The sequence below is a fragment of the Pseudopipra pipra genome, chromosome 6 (assembly GCF_036250125.1).
Source record: "Pseudopipra pipra isolate bDixPip1 chromosome 6, bDixPip1.hap1, whole genome shotgun sequence".
Lineage (NCBI taxonomy): Eukaryota > Metazoa > Chordata > Aves > Passeriformes > Pipridae > Pseudopipra > Pseudopipra pipra.
In genome coordinates this window covers 15,463,252-15,484,659 of record NC_087554.1, presented here as the reverse complement: position 1 = coordinate 15,484,659, position 21,408 = coordinate 15,463,252, and the positions used below count along the sequence as shown (strand labels likewise).

Here is a 21,408-nt window from a genome sequence, read left to right as displayed (position 1 = left end):
GTTATGGTTTAAGGGATAAGCTTTAAAATATTTGTTACTCCACTGCAGAAAGAGTTGCCAACTGGATGTCATGCATGTAAAACTAGAACAGGAGCCTTTAAATAGCAAAACTGTCAATTCAGTAACAATTTAGTGTGATAAATGGCAGAATACACTTAAAAGAATGCAAATCTGAACAATTATAACATGCATCTTTTGGTATTGATATTGTTAATGTACAAAGCACAAAAGGAAATAAGCACATACAACTTCTAAGTACCTAAACTGGTTTGAAATGGAAGGGCTGTTTTCTGTTGTGCAGTTTATGCTTAAAAAAAAAAAAAAAGGCAGAGTGGGGAAAAGATGAGAAGTTTTTACAAGCATCTATTTTGTTTTCTGGATCTCAAAATTCCATTATGTAGCAGGACGCTTTCCAGTATCTGCTTTCTCAGTATCTGGAAAGGCAGATGTTGCTGCAGCACTAGCAATTACACTGATTTGCAGCACAGCAGAATAAAACCCTCTGTTCTGACTTTCTGCCTCTGTCTAAAACAGTCAGCCATATAGCTCTGTTTTGGGCTTGTCAACAGAAGAGATGAGATAGGGAAGTTAGATTTGTTCAATAAAGGGAGTGAATGTAATGTACAATTAGGAAATCTCTGTTCCAAGAATAAAATGATTAAATTTGCCTAACAAACTGCATTGAAGAATTCCATTTGCTCGGATTTACCTTGCAGTTGTCCCCAAACCAATCCTTGCCAGAAGTCAGGTAGTTTTGCCAGGTTTGGTTGCTTGTTAGTTGCCTAACCAAATCACTCTGTCCTGTGGGATGTTGAGTCAAAAGGCAGAAGAGGCAACAGAGACTAGAGCCCTGCAGGCTTTTGTCGAACAGCCTTTCTGACTTGTAGCTTTTTAAAAGGTGCATAACAGAATCCCAGCTTCACTAAAATGACTGAGAATTTTGCTCTCACAGTTTCACAGTTCTTTTTCGGTTTGCTTCTTATCCTGTGTGGGCCACAGCAAAATGTGACTGATGTGACCCGAGATTCAACCTATGATAAGGAATGGATTCTTGGTTTAAACTGATGATTATAGAGTTTATCTTTAGTTTTCAGAGATAAAGTGTTTCTACCTTAGAGAATATTTGAGACTTCCTGCAAAGAAAACATGCAAGTGAAATTTAAGAACTTAAGGGTTGATTTGTACTAAAGCATCTTTAGCAGAATAAGACCAGAAGAGATGCAGAGTATGTGTGTGCTATATGTATGTGTGCTACCATATAACAAGTGAGCCCTGATATTTAAGAAAGGCGATGGTTTTGAATATCTCTGGAAGGTGACAGGATTTTTTATCTCACAATCGAGCTCATGCTTTTTCAGACTCCTCCCTTAATCCTATGGAACCAACTTGTCCTATGATTTTGAGCAAGATTTTAAAGAGCCAGTATAGTAATAATCTCCTTGTTAGAAATCAAATTCAAGCTCCTGTGCTGTAAGAGTCCTCATTTGTGACCATCTAGAATGACAGTAGTGGTATGTTACTGGTTTGTGTCTTTTTTCCTTTTCACCCTCCCTTGTTTGGTGACCTGCTACATGTAACCTGACTCCTAACCTGTTTGGAGCAGGAGAAGCCTTTCCTACCTTGTTTCAGTAGGGCTCAAATCCCTGTTTGCAGCTCCAAGAGATGGGTGTAATAGAAAGTAAAGTCTGACCCTGGTTTAAGGTCATGGGTAGCTGCCCAAAATATTTAATATTTTTAAGAGTTGGACCTCTAGCATAAAAAAATTGCTTCTTGTTTCTTTATGATTCAGTATCATAGCTGCTTCATACTGTGTTTCACTGCCATGTTTATGGGTATAACATCTAGATAGTGCAACCTTCTGTATTCTTATAGCAATTCTGACCTGTGGACACAACTGTATGTGCTAATGGGAACTTTTGTGTTTGATGCAAACTCACCTTCTAGGTATAAGCAGCTCGATTAAGTTACAGAGAGATTGTGACCTCCCTTATCTATCATCAGATAAACACCTTCAGACTAGCCTTGACAACCACTTGACAATATAATAAAGCCATTTAGGCCATCTTTTAGAAAAGAATATCTGAGGCTGAGCTCAAATAGCAGTGAGTGCTAGAATGAGTGAAAACTGCATGCAATATCTCTTATGCGCATGCATGTGTTTAGCATGGAAACTGTCTTCATAATATCATGTGTGCAAACTTGGTACTTCTAGATGAGGCATAGTTTCAGACAGGTTTTGAAAGCTTCAGTGGGAAGGTACTAATCCCGGCAGTGTGCAGAGCCTGCTCCTTGCTAGTTATGCCCACTGTCACACCCACAGCTAACATGTCACTCTCCAAACTGATGTCTGTGTGCATCCACTGCTTCATCAACCTGCATAAGCTGTGACACAGCTAGTCTTAATTACATTGCTTTTAAAAAATCGTTCAAATGTAATTCATATATCACTAGAATTGTTCTACCACTCGTTTGTCCACAGCTCATGTTTCATTAAAAGTGCTGATGAGCGCTCAGGACTCTGAAGACAGCAGTTTTGTGCCAGATAAGAATGTTCCTTAAAGAAGCTGATGGAGGATAGAACTCCAGAGTTCCTGGCAGACACTGACAGCATAAGATGGCACCATAGTCTAGTCTGAAACTGTAAGTCTTAAGGAGGACTAGATGCCCTTGACTTTACAAGGAGTTATTTCACTGAAGAAAATTAATAGTGGGCTAGAGATCACTAGAGTGGACTAGGAGTCTTGGATGCTAACACTGAATATGACACCTTGAAATACATTGCACAGTTGTAGCCCCAGTGTTAAATACAAAACCCACCACCATCCTTGGCAGATAAGTGCCCTGGGGGGGAAAAAATCAGTGGATATATAGTGGGCAAGTCCAGTGGACTTAGATTTTTCCCTTTCAAAAAGTGGAAGAACCTCATCTCTGTCTTCCGTTTCCTTTCACCTTCATTACACAGTACATGTAAGAAACAATAAATGCAGAAAGAATCTTGCAAAGTGTGTTCCTATTTGTAAGTAGGCCGTTATCAAATGCTGGCTTGCATTCCTACAGTACCCTGAGAGATGAAGGAGATGGATGTATGTCATTGAGAGATGGAGGGCTAATTTACATATGGAAATTTGCTAACAGTAGTGCACCAAGCTTATTTTCCATGCATGCATGCCTGCCTCTTACTGAAACAGGCTGTGAATGTATATATGCCTCAATATTCAGAGTGGCTATTCTGTGTAGACAGATCCTTAGATTAAAATTACTATTCCGGGAGTTGGTGAAATCAAGTCTAAACTTAAAGGAGAATAAAACAACAAAAGGAGCCCAATAACAATGCAAGTAGAGGTATAACAAGAGCCCAAATATCTTCAAAGTACATGTGCTTTGGCAAAGATATGCATTTTCATCTGTGAACCCAGATATGAGAATTTAAGGTTAAATATCCTCTTACATATGCACTGCTTTGTTTATTCAGTATATGTGTAGTGAACAGAATACTTTCTGTTTAGGAGAATAGACACTGATCTCTTCTCTGTGGTGACCAGTGACAGGACCCAAGCAAATGGCCTGAAGTTGTGTCAGGGGAGGTTTAGGTTGGATATTAGGAAAAGAGTCTTCACCCAGAGGGTGGTTGGGCACTGGAACAGGCTCCCCAGGGAAGTGATCACAGCACCAAGCCTGACAGAGTTCAAGAAGTGTTTAGATGATACTCTCAGGCACACGGTGTGACTCTTGGGGATGGTCCTGTGCAGGGCCAGGAGTTGAACTCGATGATCCTTATGGGTACCTTCCAACCCAGCATATTCTGTGATTCTGTGAATGCTTTGTATTTACAGCTGTTTCTTCAGGTAATGATGTATCATTTGTTACTACTGCAGCAGAAAATGACAGACATTTGTTACTTCTTGAAATGTATGTTTATGAAATCAGAATTATACCTAGAAATCAGCATGTCCCTAGACCCCATGAGTTCTGTGTGTCTGGAGATGTATATACATTTACTCAATGCAAGGGATACAGGTAAAGATAACTTTCATTATGTGCTCTTAAGAATTAGATGTTGAAAATTGGTATAAGAATAGCACTAGTCTGTAAACTTAAGTGAGTAAAGTATAAAATTGTTTTAAATAAATGGCAGAGGAGGAGCAGATGTGGAATGGTGGGGACTATTGATGCAAAACAACAAACAAGATGCTTGTAGGAAATAGTCCTTTCAGAACTGTAGAAATTTTGCTAAAAATCAGTGAGCAGTTTAGATTTACTTTGTAATACACAAGGTATAAGTTATGTTTCTCATATCAAGCTCTGAAGTAATTGACAGTTATTTGCACTCTGGGACCACATCAGCCTATGAAGTCATTGTAAAGGAGAGTCAAAAGACATATTATAACAAATTCAGTGCTAGTGAGATAAAATATATTCTAAAATTGTGATTGAACCTAGATCTAAATAGAAAATCTTTTCTAAAAGAATATTTTTATTGAGTAGATATAATTTGTGATATTTTGGTCACCTTCAGTTATTTAATTGTTTTTTAATAACCTACTTCTGTTGTTTCTGACATTCTTAGAAGCAGAAACTCAAAACTTTCACATCCTTGAAGACTGAACAGGACCATTTATATTTAGTAATATTAAGGTTGTACATACCTTATTTCATTATTGAAACTACAGTATACTACTTATTGTTTCATGCATAGCTTAATTCCCTTCTGATTTCACCTCTTAGCAGGGGCCACTTAGATGAATTTAGATATTGAATTCATCTGGACCAATGTATACCTCACTTTCAAAATGAGGTTGTATCTCTTTTTTTCCTTAATTCCACACTCCAGAAAATAATGGTCCTTGTGGTTCATACCCTTAGAGAAATGTTTCCTTTTTTCCTGTAGATAGTTGCTACTCCCCTTCAGTGGGAGACCATATTTTGTTTGTAACACCAGAGATGTAATCCTCTAACACTATCTTAGAGTTTGTTAGAAAAAAAATGCTGCCATTTTGTAAAGACACAGAGAACATTTTCAGATATCATTGAATAACCAAAACTTCTGGGGGGTAAAAAGCTCAGAATTTTGCTCAGTGAGGGTATCTGTTCTGAATTGTATCTCCCAGTTGCTATAAATAATAACCATTTTCATAATAGATGACTTGCAGTCTGTAAAAGCAGGTCATTCCTATTACTACCTTCTTTCTCTTCCTGCTGTTTCAATGGCAGGAGACTTGTAGCAACCAACAGCATTGCAGACTTTTTTAGGTGGAGGTGACTGCAAGTTGAGGGGAAGGCTCCGCTAGTATAACAAGCTTTGTGTCTTTTTGGGAGGTAGGGTTCAAAAAGCTAAACAAACAGTTACCTTGCTTTTTGTAGTCCCATTCGTGCCACCCACCAGCTTGCCCAGACCACAGCTTTACTTTGCTTGTGTAGAAGGACAGTTATTAAATGAACATTAAGGGGATGGGGAGAAGAGGACTTGAGAAGTTTCTTCTTTGGTTGAGAGAAGTACAAGAGACGAGAACAGTCTATTGAACCTGCTCACTGATCCTGGCTGGTTTCTGAAAATAGGGTTGTGACAAGCAGTCCACGGGTTGTAGGTCGACAGTTGTCCTGTGCAGCTCTGGTGACAACACAAACAGCAGATTTTCCAATTGTTCTTACAATTCTCTGTTGAGTAGCTGCCTGTTCAAAAGGCAGGTCACTGGATCTCCCTGGATGCATTCCATGTTTCTCAATCAGTAATGAAATTTTGCAGCTCATACTGGTGTCCTGGGCTTGAACAAAGTTTGGGCTATTTAAAATTTAGGCCTATACTATCATAAAATAGTACGGAAGACAAACCACTGCAGGCCTTCTAATGATAGTGAGAATCCATATGGGCTTGAGATTTCATTTTTCTGTGCTCTTGCAAGATTTAGGTCATAATGTTTAGGTTAGGACACTAGAAGAAAGCTAAGCATCTTGATTCAGCCTCCGTAAGAGAGTACTTGTTTTACCAGAGATATTATTTGAAGCATTCCCCTGGATATGTGATACCACTTTTGAATTTACTGAATTACACTTACTGTTTGTTTTCTGGGGGTTGGTTGGTTTGTTTGTGTTTGTTTTTTATAATATAGGTAAATAAATTATGCTTAGTATGTGTTTTTTTCAGCATCATCCAGAGATTCTGGGAGTGAGAATCCATTTTATTCATCAGGCAGTACATTTTTTTCTAATAGTTCTGCATAGCCCTTTTTACTTCTGGAAACAGAGACTTCCTGCTTCCTTCCTGTACTTTGACTGGTTGAGTACGGCTAGATTTGGTTTATTTCTTTCCCAGAATGTCTTCCATTTGGTACTTCAACAGCATCTGTTCCCTCATTTTCAGTATGAGTTGCAGTGTACATTACCAGCCTGGGGTTTGGCTGTAGCTGTCTCCTTTAGGAGCAGAGCCTCCCTTGCCAGTGGAGATCACTGCCACCATTCCATTACACTGACTGAAGCCTTTGCTTCTTAAGTCTGAGAATAGCAAGCCAGAGAGGTGGAATAATTTAAGTAGTTGACTTGTTTCAGTCCTCTTCCAAACATGGAAATCCCAGCCTGCAAACATTTGTGAGATGAAATGTTGGCACAGACATGATAATTTCTGTGAAACTGCAGATGTGACTACTTTGTTATGAAACTGCTGGGAGCTTCAAGAATTACTGTAACAAATCCTATGACTAAAAAACATATAATGGCTATTTTATTCTGCTGGTGATTGCTTTTGCATCTTCAGAGCCTGTTTAGAATGGTCACATAATTAAAAAAGTTAATATTTTCTTTTGAATTAGAGGAGGACTTCTCTTATACTTACATGATGCCTGACTTGTCCTGACATACACAAGGAGCTGAGTGCCCAAATGCTATGTGTATTTAGCCCATTACTTATTGTCTTAAACCATGTTTTCAGATGCTACTCTGTTCTTTGTGGTAAATTACTGCAAGCATGTGTAATATTCTCCATGCTATGTACATTTGCTAACATCCCAAATTTCTTAATTATGTATTTTGTCCCTGAAACAGGCACTGCCATTTGTTCTTTTAACTTTTTTGAGCTTTATGCATCATGTACAACAGTGTATGACCTGAATTTTTTAGGGAAAAAACATCATCCCTTTGGATTTCCTGTGTGCTCTCTGGCACCCTAACCCCTCAGACTCCTGACTGGAAACACTGTAGATCTTGGATGTAGTTTTGACCACTTGCCACAGTTCTCTGTGTTGCCAGTGGGCAGCAGATCACAAATGGAGATTCAGTGGTCTAAAGTTATGTAGTGATGAGAGAACCAGCAATTATAAAGCAACAGAGTTTTATTTGCAGTGTAGTCTGTGCAGCTCAGAACATCAATTTTCAGTCTGTTATCCTTGAGTGAATTAGATTACATTAGATTAGTTTGCATTAGTTTAAATTGAGAACTGTTGCTTTGTTATAGTCCTGGGCATGACTTTAAAGTTACACTTATTAACTTTAATAAAGGGGATTTTTAACCCAAAAAATTGTGCCAGTTGTAAGATACTGATTCAGTCATGATGCTGGTTCCAGTGTTTGGACAGAAGAGCCCACTGTCTGTGCATTCAAGATTTAGAAAAAGATTCTATTCTGCTTGGCAAGCTTGCTTAAAAGTTCTGTTCATGCTAACTCTGGCTTCACTGTGTTCTCTCACAGCCTGTTGGTGTCTGTCTGGTGGCCTGGGATTTGTAAAGCTGTGCCTATGCGATTGCTGATTATGCTGGGAAGAGAAGGCAGTCCAAAGCTAGCTGGAATAGCATCTGCTGTCATTTGGGAATTTGCTTTATTAAGGCATCCAGCTTACTCCCTTGGTTGTTGATGCTGAACAGAAGTAAAAACTGAGAGTAAATCTCTGAGCTAATTCACTGTCTGTCCTTGAAGCCGGATGTTTATTCCAGTTTGGAATACAGAGTTCCCTATCTGTGTCTGCAAGCTTTTCTTCCTTATTTTTTTTTCCAGGTGATACCACTCTCTGCTACTCTCTGCCTGGCTTTCACCCTGTCCATCTGTGTCCATCAGCTCTCCAGTCCAAGTGTCAGCTCCTCTAGCTGTGTATTTCCCTTCCTCTCAGAAAGAGCTGAGTAACCTTCTGCCACAAAGGCTTCAAACCAGGGAAGTAGAAACTTCCCTCTCCACTACATCCTGTCAGATTAGCAGCTACTGATTTATATTGGTATTGTCCAATTATGAAAGAAGCAGCTTCTTCCCAGCAGCTATAGAACCCCTGGTTTGTGAGGGACTTTATCATGGGCCAAAATGAGCTGGTGGCCACCACTACAGGATACATGAAAGTAATTTGCTTCTGGTTTCTTATTCTTTTGCAACTGATTGCTGTGGACATCATTCTGATTCTGAGAACACAGCAGGTATTTGGAAATATTATCTTGATGTACTGGTCTGGGAAAATGCCACATTAATCCATCCAGCCATTTTTAGGCCAATTTCCTGGAATATTGAACTTTAGAATTGCATTTACCTGGTTGTGATTGCCAGTTTGTTTTTTTTTTAAGGAGCTGATGCTTCCTAAGTTACCAGAGGTAAAGATGAGCAGAAATCTGAGATCCTGCTAACATGTCAGGCTAGATAAAGCCTTGCTTGCTAATCACAGTGATTTGCATGGTATTGGTCCTTTGTCCTAGAGAGGTATTTTTTTCCCTGTTGCTCAAGAATTGGTCTCAGACCTTAGATCAGTGTAAATTTCAAAGCTCCTCTGCTGTGCTAATCCCTCGTGCGTTGTTCTGGAGCTGTTAATTGATGATAATTCTGAATGCTTAATGCATTTTGTCTGAGGATTTCTAAACCTTTTTCTGGCAGAGTGTTCTCAGTGACACTGGTTAATGTGTGGAGTGGTTTTGGGGAAGCAAAGGGATTGGAAAGCAAAAGAAGCTGTTTCTCTTTTGTGTCTTTTGTGTGCATTGGTGCCATGAAAAGCAAGAGTTGGAAAGGGTGAGAGACTGATTGTTCCTTTCCCCCTCTGCACCTGCCAGGCTTTCACATTTGAAGAGTATGATGGAGTAGCAGGGCCCCATCTGCTGATGTTCCCTTTTATGTGAGATGTTTCCTTAAAGAAGGGGTCTTACATAAACGACTTTGCTGACCTGTGTTTCTGTGTATATGCTGCTGACCTGTGTTTCTGTGTATATGCCATATCATATCTGTGGGTGTGTTGTTAACTACTGCACAGAAAAGGAAAAGTGAGAAACCAAGTCAGTGCTAGAGCTGGAGAAAGTAAGCACCCCTTTTAGTTGTATGCAGGTCATAATTTCTAAGCAAGGTTTAGCATCTTCATAAGACTTGGACCAAGATAACTTCAGAAGTTACCCCAAAATGAAGCTTAGTTTCTCTTCATGTTTAACTTTGATAGCAGAAATCCCACAGGTGGCAGAGGGAACAAGGTCAGACTAGGTGGTGTTGGCTGGCAAGTTGGGAAATTTCAAGGCCTGTCCACACAGACCATAGGTATTGTTTTTCTGTCTGAAAGGATCCTGATATTCAGCTAGGAGGCAAAAGCTGTTCTTCTGTTTTGATTTGAAGTGGTGTCTGGGGAAGAGGAAAACAGTATTGGCAGCAGCTTCTTTTGCTTTGAGCATTATGTCTGTATATTCCCTGAAGAACTCATTAATTTTTAAGGCTGTGGCAGCAGTAGGCTAAATGGATACAGTAGTGATACACTGATGGTTTGATATGGTGCATTCATCCTTTTGGCATAACCAGCTCTGCTCCCTTCAGATATGTGCGGCACCCCAAGCTCAGTGGGTCAGTTTAACCTGAGAAGGCGACTGTTTAGCAAACAGGAAGATACCATTTGGAAACAAGAAACCTGTTCTTTCTGGAGCATTGTCTGCCTTCTGTTTGAATCCTCCATAAAATTAATTTACTATGTCAGTAAACTCTGCCTATTTGTAGAAAGAGGGAAATTTTTCATGAAGGTCAGGCTCACCATGGTTTATGCTGGTGAGACAACAGGGTGTGAAACACACAGGTTCTGAGTTACTTTGTGATTTCTCATCAGTAATTGCTAGTCAGGATAAGTGTCAATTGTTGACTTACAGGGTCTTAATGTTAGTATGTTGTGAATGGATAAGTTTTTCAAATGCGGTGTGCTTTTCAAAAGTGGTAATGTTTCATGTGCGTGTTTACGTGGCCCTTTGGTAGCTTGTAATATCCAAATACTTAATACAATTTAGTAAAATGTAGAAAATACTGTCCTAATGTGGGAAGTCTTACATTGGACAGGGTGGGGAGCTACTGAGTCCCGACCTAGGACTTGAGCTGTTATATCTAACTTCATTTCCAAGAAAAGTCATAGGAGGTTGCCACTGCCTCCTGAGCTATACAGCCTGGACTCTACGAGAGCCATACTGCTTTTTTTTCAAGGGGTAGGTGCTTTGAAGGGATAGTAGTCAATGCTGAGCTGCGAGTCAAAAACAAAAACAAAAAACACCACCAAAAAAACCCAACAACAAGCAGGGGAGGCTGTGGCATGGCCCTGAAGCCCCAGTACCAGTGTGCTGTCACCTGTCACACAGCCACAATGCATGAAGCAGGATAAAAGGGGGATCCTTGCATGCCCCACTGTGGGTTGGCTGGGGTTCACAGGTGGGACAGACATGGCTGCAGCCAAGGCCTGAGGCACTGAAGGTCATTCTTGGGCATATGTGCACCCTTGTGAAGGTAACAGGAGTATTGAAGGATACAAAGTGGTGTATCACAAGACATTTAGAGGCACTCAGGACAGCAAAGGATGCAAGCAGTCAACCAATGCGCCTCCATTTGGTACTGGGAACACTTACTGGCTTTACTATGAGCTTACCATCCTTATTTTCAACCTTACTGGCCTTACTTGAGTTCTGAGACCATTTAATGATGTCTAATGCTGCTTCCTCTCCCCGCTACTGCAATCCATTTCCAAGAACTAGAATTCAGAAGCATGCACTCTGCTCCAGCTGGTGGGATTGGAAGCAGTAGAAATCCCAAATTGGATACAGTATGTTTTGTAGTTATAAAAACAATGCTGATGTCGTGAAACACACCACATACAAACATCCGGGGGAAAGTAATCATCCAGCTAATGCAAAATATATTCTGTTCATAAAGCTCTTGTATGTACTGTATATTTCATCATGTTTGCAAGTTTATAGTGCTTATCTTCCAGACCCTGGAGTGTAGATATCTTCAGCCTTGTGATGAAAGATCACACTCTCTAAACACAGAATAACAGAGACAGTATAGACGGGCTGTGATCCAGACCACAGAAACAGCTACGAGCTGTAATGCCCATCAACATGTCTGCAGGCACTGGTGATCCCTCATTCTCTGGGGGGATGCTGGCGACTCATATGTCCACTGAGATTAGAGTCAAGGGCTCTTACCACCTCCAGGATTCAGCCTTAAATGCCTGCCAAAATGTTCTCTGCCTTAGAACTTGAAATGGTTCAAAGCTTCTCTTATTTTGTATTTTTAAATTAAAACATGAAATCCAATCTACTGTGGTACTAACATTTTCTCACTACCTCCCTTCCAGACTGGAATCCTGTATATCATGTTTCAGTAAGCTTCAGGAATGTTTTGCTAACATATAATGAGGGATTTATAACCTAAATGCTGACACAACCTTAACTAGCCTATTGCAAATGTGACAGTATTCATTAAAGACTCTCTAGGGTGCAGTATGCTCCTTGGTGGACTGGATTCCTGGAAATTTAATGGCAGTTTGTGAATTGGCATCAAATTTTGGTTTTAGTCTGTCTCTTGTTACTATAGAAAACAATTTTGGTTCTGACAATGTGAGAGATTCTGTTTTACTTTGCTTTCATGCTGTACTTTAGGAATGAGGATGAGTCAGCTGGTGAAACAGTACAAAGAAAGATTGCTTTGTGTCCACTTACTCTTCCTGAACTTATGCAGGATATTCATGCCCAGCTGTCAGTAACCAGTTGAATTCCTGTCTCACCTGTTGGTGAAGCTCAGTTAAGTTCAGAAAAGGCGTCTGAGATTTGTGTGTAATTCTATCTTTGTTTCTGTTCAGTAACTTCATGGAGGTTGAGATAAGCATTATAGGTTGTTGTGGGATTTACTTAGTTCTTGGTACATCTGGAGACTAGATTATTTTGCTTCATCACAGAAAAGTGCTGAATTGTTTTTATTGTAATATGATACAATATTCTGCACTACTTACACATTATCCATACAGCATCATTGTGCAGTAACTTTCCAAATAACTTCATGTATTGGCATAGTCATTCTGGAATAGTTATTCTTCAAATACTCATCATTCTATACTGTGACATAATTTGTATCTGTAGACAAATTCACAAATGGTAAATAGTTCTGGAGAGTTCTACCTGTAAGACCCTGGCCTTCATAGATAAAATATCATCTGAGATCAGCCACCCTAAATTTGTTGCTTGCCAAATACCTTCCAGCCGCTTCATTTAAATACTTAAGTGAGAACCAATATTTCTTATAAAAATCTAGCTCTTTTTTTCTTTTCTTTTCTTTTTTTTTTTTTTTTAAGAGAGAGTAAATGAGTTAGTGGGTCGTTTAAAATGCTTCACTCTAAAAACAACTGTCCCTTTTCAAGCAATTTTATAGATTGAAAATATGCTGCCCTCCCCCCCTCCAATTTAACACTAGCCTCAAAAATAGCTTAATTTTTTTTTTTTAATTGTAGATTACTACTGAAAACCAAAGCTTATTTAGTGATGATATTTTTCTGCTGTGGGTTGACTGACTTGTGGATGTACTTGACTTACACCTTTTGAACTGAATGAATGCTGGGAACTATGACAGTTTTGGCTACCTTTACTCAGTTCCTGCAAAGGATAAAAATAGGTGAGGCAGTTAGGATCTGCAGTGCAAACATAGTTGTCAGTGGCACGGGGGTAGGAATGTGCCCAGTTCTTTCAAAGTAGGGCTGGTATAGAGAAATTTATGTTTGTTTAATAAAATCCTCACGTGACTGAGTTTGATGCAAGTTCTTAATGTGGTCTTAAACCATCTAGCGAAAGAGACTCTTAAGTATTTGTTCATGTTTCCACAAACCATTTCACAAGCTCTCTGGACATATTTTGAATTCAAACTTAAGTACTTGCATTTGTATATTATCCATTATATGTTTTTGCTCTTCGTTACTTATGACCTGTACTTTGGATCACCCAGAAGCACAGAGACCAACATGCACCTTATCTGATTAGCTTAGAATTCCATGACCAGGGCTGCACCACTTGTATTGAAATTCATGTGGGTGGGAATGGACATTACATCATTTTATCCAGTGGTTAGTTTAGAGAAAAAGAAAGGGGAAATGGATGGCTGTGCAGAGAGGTGGATGCAGAGCTGAATAAAATTGGTAAAAGGGTGAAGGGCCATGTGGCAGAACAATAACTCCTTTTTTCATATCAAATTTCTTTGATGAAGCTGCAGTGTATATCACGTGTCAGTGTTAATGGCCAGAAGGTGTCTACCCCTCTTTAGCCTCTTAGAAAGATGACCTTGAAAGATTATGTGGATTTTGCTAGGGTTGTAAGACTGGACTCCAAACTGTGCACTCTGTGGATCAGATATTCTTAATACTCTTAAGAATCCTAGGCAAAAGATTGTAGTAATTTCAATACTTGCTGTTGTGCTTTGTGAAATCCAGGGAGAGGGAATTATCCTTACTGCGTGAAGACTGAGAACTAAGGGGGATATTGTGACCACTGGTAGTGGCAGGCTCTGTAGCAGAGCTTTTGTCTGTTATGTGGGAGGCTTAGGTTTCATCAGAGTGGGGAATTTAATTTCCCCATTTCACTGAGGTTGGATTTTTACAGAAATGTAACTCTATGTACCTTGCAGAATCTGCAGGAGAGCAGAGCTGATTTGTGTTGAGACAGATCTCCCACACGGCTGTGAAAACAAGTGCACAAATTCAGAATAGCTGGATGTAAATCTGAAGTAACTGTCATGGAGATTGATGTTCTCTCTAGGAGTTAATCTAGATTTACATCAGGGTAACTGTGACCAGAATCTCTCAGGATTCATCTTTGCTAGACTTTAGTACCTCACTAAATTAATTGCTAATTAACTTGAGATGGTTGATTATTGTGGATGCTTCCCACATATTTCTTCTGCCTTACCGTCATAGAATTTAAAGACAGAGCTCCACTATATCAAACCAGATCTTACCTATTCTGAATTTCTGCTTGTCAAAGACTATTTTCTTCACCTAGATGTGAACACTCTGAGTGCAGTCAGAGACATTACATGAAAGTGCTGCAGTCCTCAGAAGTCTAACCTTGTGCACGTTTGGGTCTAAACCAGCAGACATGGCAGCCCATATTGCCAAAGGCAAGGAAGGGGTTTAAAGAGGTCCTGCAAGGTAGTTCCAGATTGCCCTGGAACTGTCCTTGCCAGTTTCTGCAGTGGAGAGGGCAGTATGAGACTTCTTCTTGACATAAGTACAGCAGTCAGCTTAAAGTGGTTTCACCTCCGAGACATCTAAGAATCATCATGAGCTACCTCCACTCCAAACATGCCTTCCCTTGTGTGTCATGTGCTCTGGTGCTTTAATTCTATACAAAACAGGTTGCACCGTGAAATACCTCCTGGTAAAATACTAATTTGCAACATCCAAGGCCATTGGGAGGGGAAATGCCCAGACTGATTCCTTCAAAGTCTGACATTGAGGCACCTGAAAATTCTACTTCCTTTCACTTTCACTTCCTTCTTCAGATTTCACTATCAACATTACACTAACAAGGCACACCTCTCTTGTATGTGTTTTGTATGGTTTTTATGGGATGCCAGAATGATGGGGTATGTCTGATCCTGCTGTAGTTGGGGCAAAGAGGTTTTATGACAGCCTTACTTGAAAACTAAATCCAGGTTCTGCTCCAAGTCCTTCCAAAATGGAAGCAGAGCAGCACAGTTAAAGCAAGTCAACTTGAGAACCTCTAATGTCCTTGAAAATAGTAAAAGGATCTGCACTAGGGTTGAAAGCAAAACTAAATTCAGCCTCTACTACATAAAAGGTCCTTATTCTTAAATAAACATGTTGTTGGGTCCCACCAGAAAATGTGTCTAAACAGCATGAATATAGATGTCACCTTTGTCTTTACAGATGTGCTTAACAGCCTCCCTGGCCTTGGGCTTCACTTTGAGCTGGTCTGACTCCTAACACCCTGTAGTTTGAGTTGGGAGGGCCTGGTCATGCTGATTGATGAAATGCAACAAAGATGTAAGGATACAATAAACTGGTGATCATCTTCCTTGCCTACATATGAAAGTAAAGGCATCGTGCCAAGCAAATATGCGCATTAGATGACTAACAGCTCCCACACTGTCAGTGTAGGCAGGGAATATGCAATGCAGCCACATATGTGTCTCAGAACCATACTGAGTGCTTTTTATTCTTAATGTTTGGTTTTGTTTTTAAATAGGAGTTCAGATCTTTGAGCAGGATGTTTATCTCTATGCACAGAAAACAATATTGGTCATAGTTTTTAATATACAATCAAGTTTTTAAAACTACCAGCTGATATATCTATTGTGAGTGACATCAGAATTTCAAGCAATTGCTATAAATGTTCACTAAGATAGCTGTGCATATCATGTGTAATTATCTGAGTTTACTTTTTTTTAATGGCTGGAAATCAGTTTTTTAGAAGAGTGAAAATTTTTTCCAGTGGAAATGCTGTTGGAAAGTTTTGTATTCAACTGTCCTGGTTGAGATTTGATCTCACTTTCTTCGATAAAATTGGTGTGAGGTACTCACAAAAATTAGTATGCTGTAACAAATGAGTTGAATTTCATTTGGTACTTGCTTAGCTATAGTTTTAAAATGTACATGTAGATGCTATTGAGCTGAACACCCAGGAATGTCCTGTAAATCCCCGTAAGCAGAGTGCAGTTTACCTTAGCATTTAATCTAACAGTGAGCTTCCACTGAAGAGCATCTCCTTTTCATTCTTCCAGTGATGTCTAATCCACCCCCCAAATTAATTAGTTTTCTGTCAGTTCTTAAGCTGAAGCAGCAGCCTTTTTGCTGCATAGATAGGGGAGACAGAGGGATATGATGCAGTAGAGGAAAGTGAACAGGATGAAACAAACCCCTCTCTTTCTGCTGAAGTGTAAGGTTAGATCATCTTAAACTCAATATGAAGCGAACCTTAAGTGTTGATGGTTTGGACAGTGGACTCATTTAAATTCTCCAAGAAATATTAAGGACCCACTGAGCTAAGAACTCTATATATGCAGAATTTAGACAGTGTCTTGATCTGAATCTTAAGAAAATGGAGAAACAGTAAACCAAACACAGACTCTCAAACTGCTACATTGCAGTTCTGTGGCCTGACAACCAGATGATCAAGAATTCGATGAACAGACCTCTGTTGTTCCCAGAACTAAAAATTCTCCAAGTTTATCATGCTTTTCATTAACATCTCACAAACGTAAAATATTACAGAAAGCAGAGTCTCAGAATGCAGATAGAGAAAGACCAAAGTCCTCAGATGTTTTCCAGGACACTCTCTCATTGACAGTGGCAGAATCCATCAGCATCCATTTAGCACTGAGTAAGTCTGATGACAAGCTAATTTTTGTGAGTTCAAGAAGTAGCAAAGCCGTATTTCCCTTACAGAGCTATTTAACACCCTGTGTAATGTGAATTAGTCTCTATTTACTCTATTTTAAGCACCTGTTTCTTCTTTCTTGATCTCTCTGTAAGTTGGCATCTAGACCTCTCATCCTAGTTACAATATTTTTGCCAGTAAAAATTGCTATTTTGTGGACTAGCTGTTAGAAGGGGTTGTGTGGAATGACTGGGGTGACAGTCCACAGATAGTCTGCATTACATAAACTGTGCTTTCCACTAAGGTGGTTAATTAAACTTGGTCTTCAGATCCCAAGACAGAAACCACTAATGTGCGCATTTTATTTTAATAACATGTTTCTGCTCCTCTGCCCCAGGAGACTTGGCCCAGTCTTCCAGCTTGTCTGTTCTCAAGAGAGAGAAAAGGGAATGTAAGGACTAAAGGAGAGTGTGTGGCTCCATGTAGTCTCTTTTCAAGCAAATAGTCTTGTCTGACTGGGGGTTGTAGATGGAGTGAGGGAACATCTTATGACATCACTACAGATTGCCTGAACAGACAATGTTCTTTGGGAGAGATTCTGTGACCTTCCCAGAACAGGGAAAAAGTGGACAGTAGCAATAAACTATTTAATGGTTTTGTGTTCTACCCTCTGGATTTGCATTACTCTTCTGTGATGATGCTCCTGTACATTAACCCACTGTGCCACTCTTGTCAGTGCCAGGGTATATATCCAGATAACTGTGTGTACAGTTTTTTACCTGGATCTGGGCAGATCATGTCATTGTTTTCAGCAGAAATTAGCTCAGTAGCTTAAAAACACGGGATTTTCCTCATTCAAAGCACAAGGTAAAGTTCCTGTTGCTTCCATGAAATAGTCTGAATGTGCTTCGGAGTACTTTCTACTAGAAGTTTTGTAATTGCTTTTCAGTCCTCTGTGGCACATCCTCTAGAGTTTTCACACAGTGCAAAATTAGGTGCTGAAATCTTCCCTTAACTTGAAGCCTGATTTTGCTGGCACTTATGCACATGAGTAAGTGCTCCTGTAACTAGTTTTAGCTGCTCATGTCAGAATAACAAAGGGCACGCAGGAGTTTTAAAAGGAAGGTCGTGCAGTTGTATTGCCTTTACTGTTTAAGGTGAGTAAAACTACTTGGCCTTCACAGTTTTCCTTGTAGTCATGGGCAGATGGAAGTATGACTTTGACATCACTGTAAAGTAGGTGTAAAATGCTGCCAAATCTGAATATTGTTTTCACATCAGTTTTACATTGATAATAACTGCAAGGTGTAGGTTAATTGAGAATAAACCTTTATGCATTTTCAGAGGCGGGAGTTATTCCTAACTGTCCTTGCTTTAGTGGTATTTTCTTTTGATCATTCACATGGTGTTGGAGAGACAGAAATTGAGTCATGTTAGGCAATAGATAGGCTTATTTCCTTCAACAGTGTAAAACCACACTTCTCCCTAAGTTATGTGATGGAGAAAGAGGAAGTAGAAGAGAAATGTTTGACTTTGGAGTCAGTGTAGAGAAAAGAATTCTCTAGCAAGGCACCTATACTGAATGCAGACTACAACAGTAGCATATATCTTACAAAGAGATAACTCTCTAGAAGAGTACAGAGCTCCAACAGTTGTTCATATTCATTTGGCCTCTCTGGAAATGACGTGATACCAAGTTCTTTGCACACTGGGTTTAAAGAAAACAGTTTTATACTAGCATTTGTATGTTGTGGTGAACCGCAGGCACTATGGAAGGTCAAAGAACAGCATTTGGGGCTATTGTCATTGCAAACAGCTTTATGTTAAAAACTGAGAGTGTGGTCAAGTTACCTTGTGTTAGCTGAACCACAGCACCTGTGTGTATGCATTCTTAGTCTGCTTTTGTGAAAGCACTAAGCACTTCTGGCTTGAATTTTAACTATCTTGTCTTCTATTCACATTGGACTGAGAGTATGCAGAGTTAATTACATTTCCACTTAACAGAAGTAATAACGTTTTATGCTGGGGCGACCTGTTCAGATATCAGAGCCCTTCGTGTCACAAAAAGGTAGCGTAAGAAGAGCTGTATAAGGAGGTGTAGCATCCTTTATTAGATCACTTGATGTAGTTTCGGGATACAATTTGGCCTTCAGCAGTGAGCCAAGAGGCATCAATTCCTTTTATCCAGTGGCAGTCCCTTATGAACTCCAGTTACTTCTTAGTTCCACACCTCATGGCCATTCTACTGGAGTGAAGTGAGTGCGCTGCAAAGCCTGTCTCTTGGGAGCTGTTGCACAGAACTGGTGACTATGTCATCAACAAGTTTGAAGAGCAGTGGGGGTGCTGATGGTATACTCAGAACTATCCACACCATCTTTTTATGGTACTTGTTAGTTGTTTTTAATGGCATTTGCTCTGTAAAAGAAGGGTGACTCCCTTTGGGTCTTTTCTGCAAGACATCTTTTCTGGTTTTGGACTTTGACTGAAGAAGTCACATCAGAAAACAAACTTAATAAAAACATCTAGCTGAAAATAATTGGTTGTCATATTTTCCTGTGGAGGAGGGAGAGGTGTTTCTAAGTGGCTATAAAAGTATAAATACCATCTGTGTGCTTTATGCTTATTTTTTCTGGTTTTAAGAATAACTTCTGGATTACATTTTGACACACATTGTGTACACAGACAGTAATTGTTATTCTTGGACCTACATAGTTCCTCCATACTATGTTTGTATTACAAGTGGAAGAGACAGCATGTATCCAGGCCTTTACAGCCAGTTTCATCCTTTTACTTAGTAATCCCTTGTCCTGGTTACCAGAGGATGGCTTACTGCTAAGATGGGCTATATAGGATGAGGTGATTTTTTTTCAAAGAGTTGTATCAGGTCTGTGGACTTCAGATGAGACTGTGAATGAACTTGCCTGATGTTTGCAGTGTGAGGTCTTTTAGAAGTAGATGACAAATCACATAAGCCTTGAAGGCAGAGCACTTCATAATCTGGACAAAAAAATGCATCTCTGGCCCCTCCCTTAGCTGAAGGAGTGAAGAAGGAAAAGGTCCTTGCAGTTTGCTAGAGGTCAGTTTCTCTCTACATGCCTGCATGACCCTCTTTACCCATGTCTTTGCCATGCTTTGAGTGGCGTGTTGGACACATGGTCTCTGAGGCTGTGATGGACTGTTTCCAAATTATGTATTCAGTTAGCCCCGCTGCTTAGTGAGTATGACACATTCAACAGTCCTTCACAAATAAGTAGTAAGGGGCTTTTCTTGTACTCAGAAACCTTTAAGCCCTCTCTGAGATTTTAGTGAAATGGGGTGTTATGATTTCAGGTGAGGGCTTTTTCCATATGGTGCAGGCGGCTCCTAAGAGAGCTTAGCTTATGGATTGCTTCATTTTCCTTAAACACTAAAAGACTTTATGGCACATACCCTTTGGATATCTGCAAATTTTCAGGCAGATTCCAGTTCCTGTAAGCAGGGAATAAGCAAAAGCAATGGTATCAGTAACAATACAGGAATATATTTCATGTCCCTTCTGTATTTGACCTCACCCCACATCTCAGTGGCTTGACATTTTCTTTATGGATAAACATCACATCATGGTCTTTTAGAATTTATTGTCATGACAAATTGTGTGTAAAAGCCCTGAATGGTTCTTAGACATCTGATAGTGTTAAAGCTTCAATTTTTCACTTATTCTTCAGGATTCTAGTGCATGAAGGACGTAAATGATAATCCCAGAGGACCATCTGTCCTGGAGCAGGCATTGGAACCAAGCTACTATGTGACTGAAAGAACTGAGTGCAAGTCAGATGGTAAGTAAGACAAGGAAGATGAGATAATCATATTATACCTTCAGTACAGATGAAAAATACACCCATACACTGTTTCAGAACTTGTCCTAATTTTCTTGGAGAAAGAAAGGAACAAGGGGAAAAAAAAAGGAAAGGAAAATTCATTGCAAGTTTTAAATGTTTTTCAAAGCCCAATTAGTGTGAAATGTCGCTTTTGCTAGATCTTTTCATAGTGGAGTATATATTTTAGTTTAGCTGTGGTTCTCATATCATTCAAAGGGTCCATTTTACTTCCATTGCCTACTTGATGTGTAGGAAATTCTTTCTAGCTCAGATTTCTAAGGAAGCCTAGAGGATTGAGCCTTTGTCTCCTAAAAGGTCTTTAGAAAGTCCTTTTAAATCCAGTCCATAGCTGTCTCAAACACTTTTAAAAAATTTATTTATTTGTGGTAAGCAGTAAGTAAATTAGTTTTGTTTAGTCATCAAGGAAGTGGGTGTTTCCAATTCTGGACTTTTTTCTAAATATACTCTGTCTCTTACAGGAAAGTGTTTCCTGTCTGCACAGTGAGGGCTCTTGGAGCAACTGGGCTTTGTACTTTGAATCATGTATCCAGTGTATATAAACCTTTTTTCTTTTTATTAGTTAGTGGATTTATTTACTGGTTACAGTTAATGCTGCCCTGGACCAGCCTTTCATACCATCTTGCAGACTGTTGCAGTTTGTGGTTGTTTTTATGGTAGAGAAGCCTGTTCAGCTGGATGTGAGTGGGCCTTTGGTGTCAACTCCACACTGTGAGGGAGGCCTAGTTTATGAAAAGAGGATGCTGAAAACCTTTATTAGGGCTCGTTTGGAGGGCAGAAAATGTTCTGTATGCAAATAAGCTGTAAGGTGAATGGGTTTATTCCACATGCTGTATGCTTTACTTCTTAAAAACCCTTTATGAGCTGTGATCTTTTATTATTTATGTAAGAATCCTGAAACCTATAGATATTTCTCCTGGAAATTTACATTCTCTTTACAAATTTAGATATAAGCGGTCAGC

The 21,408-nt window shown here is 39.5% G+C and overlaps 1 protein-coding gene across 5 annotated transcripts in view; it reads left to right on the top strand.

Moving 5' to 3' along the window:
- Positions 1–21,408, top strand: part of PTPN5 (protein tyrosine phosphatase non-receptor type 5) — an 82,637-nt gene that overhangs the window by 1,792 nt on the left and 59,437 nt on the right. For 4 of the 5 annotated variants that reach the window (XM_064657515.1, XM_064657518.1, XM_064657514.1 and 1 more), the window contains exon 2: positions 20,276–20,386. In XM_064657515.1, coding sequence (XP_064513585.1) covers positions 20,287–20,386 — 100 coding nt within the window. In that variant the 5' untranslated portion in view covers positions 20,276–20,286. Of the gene's footprint in view, positions 1–8,364; positions 8,388–20,275; positions 20,387–21,408 lie in introns of those variants that run through there. The other variant, XM_064657517.1, reaches the window with a different exon arrangement.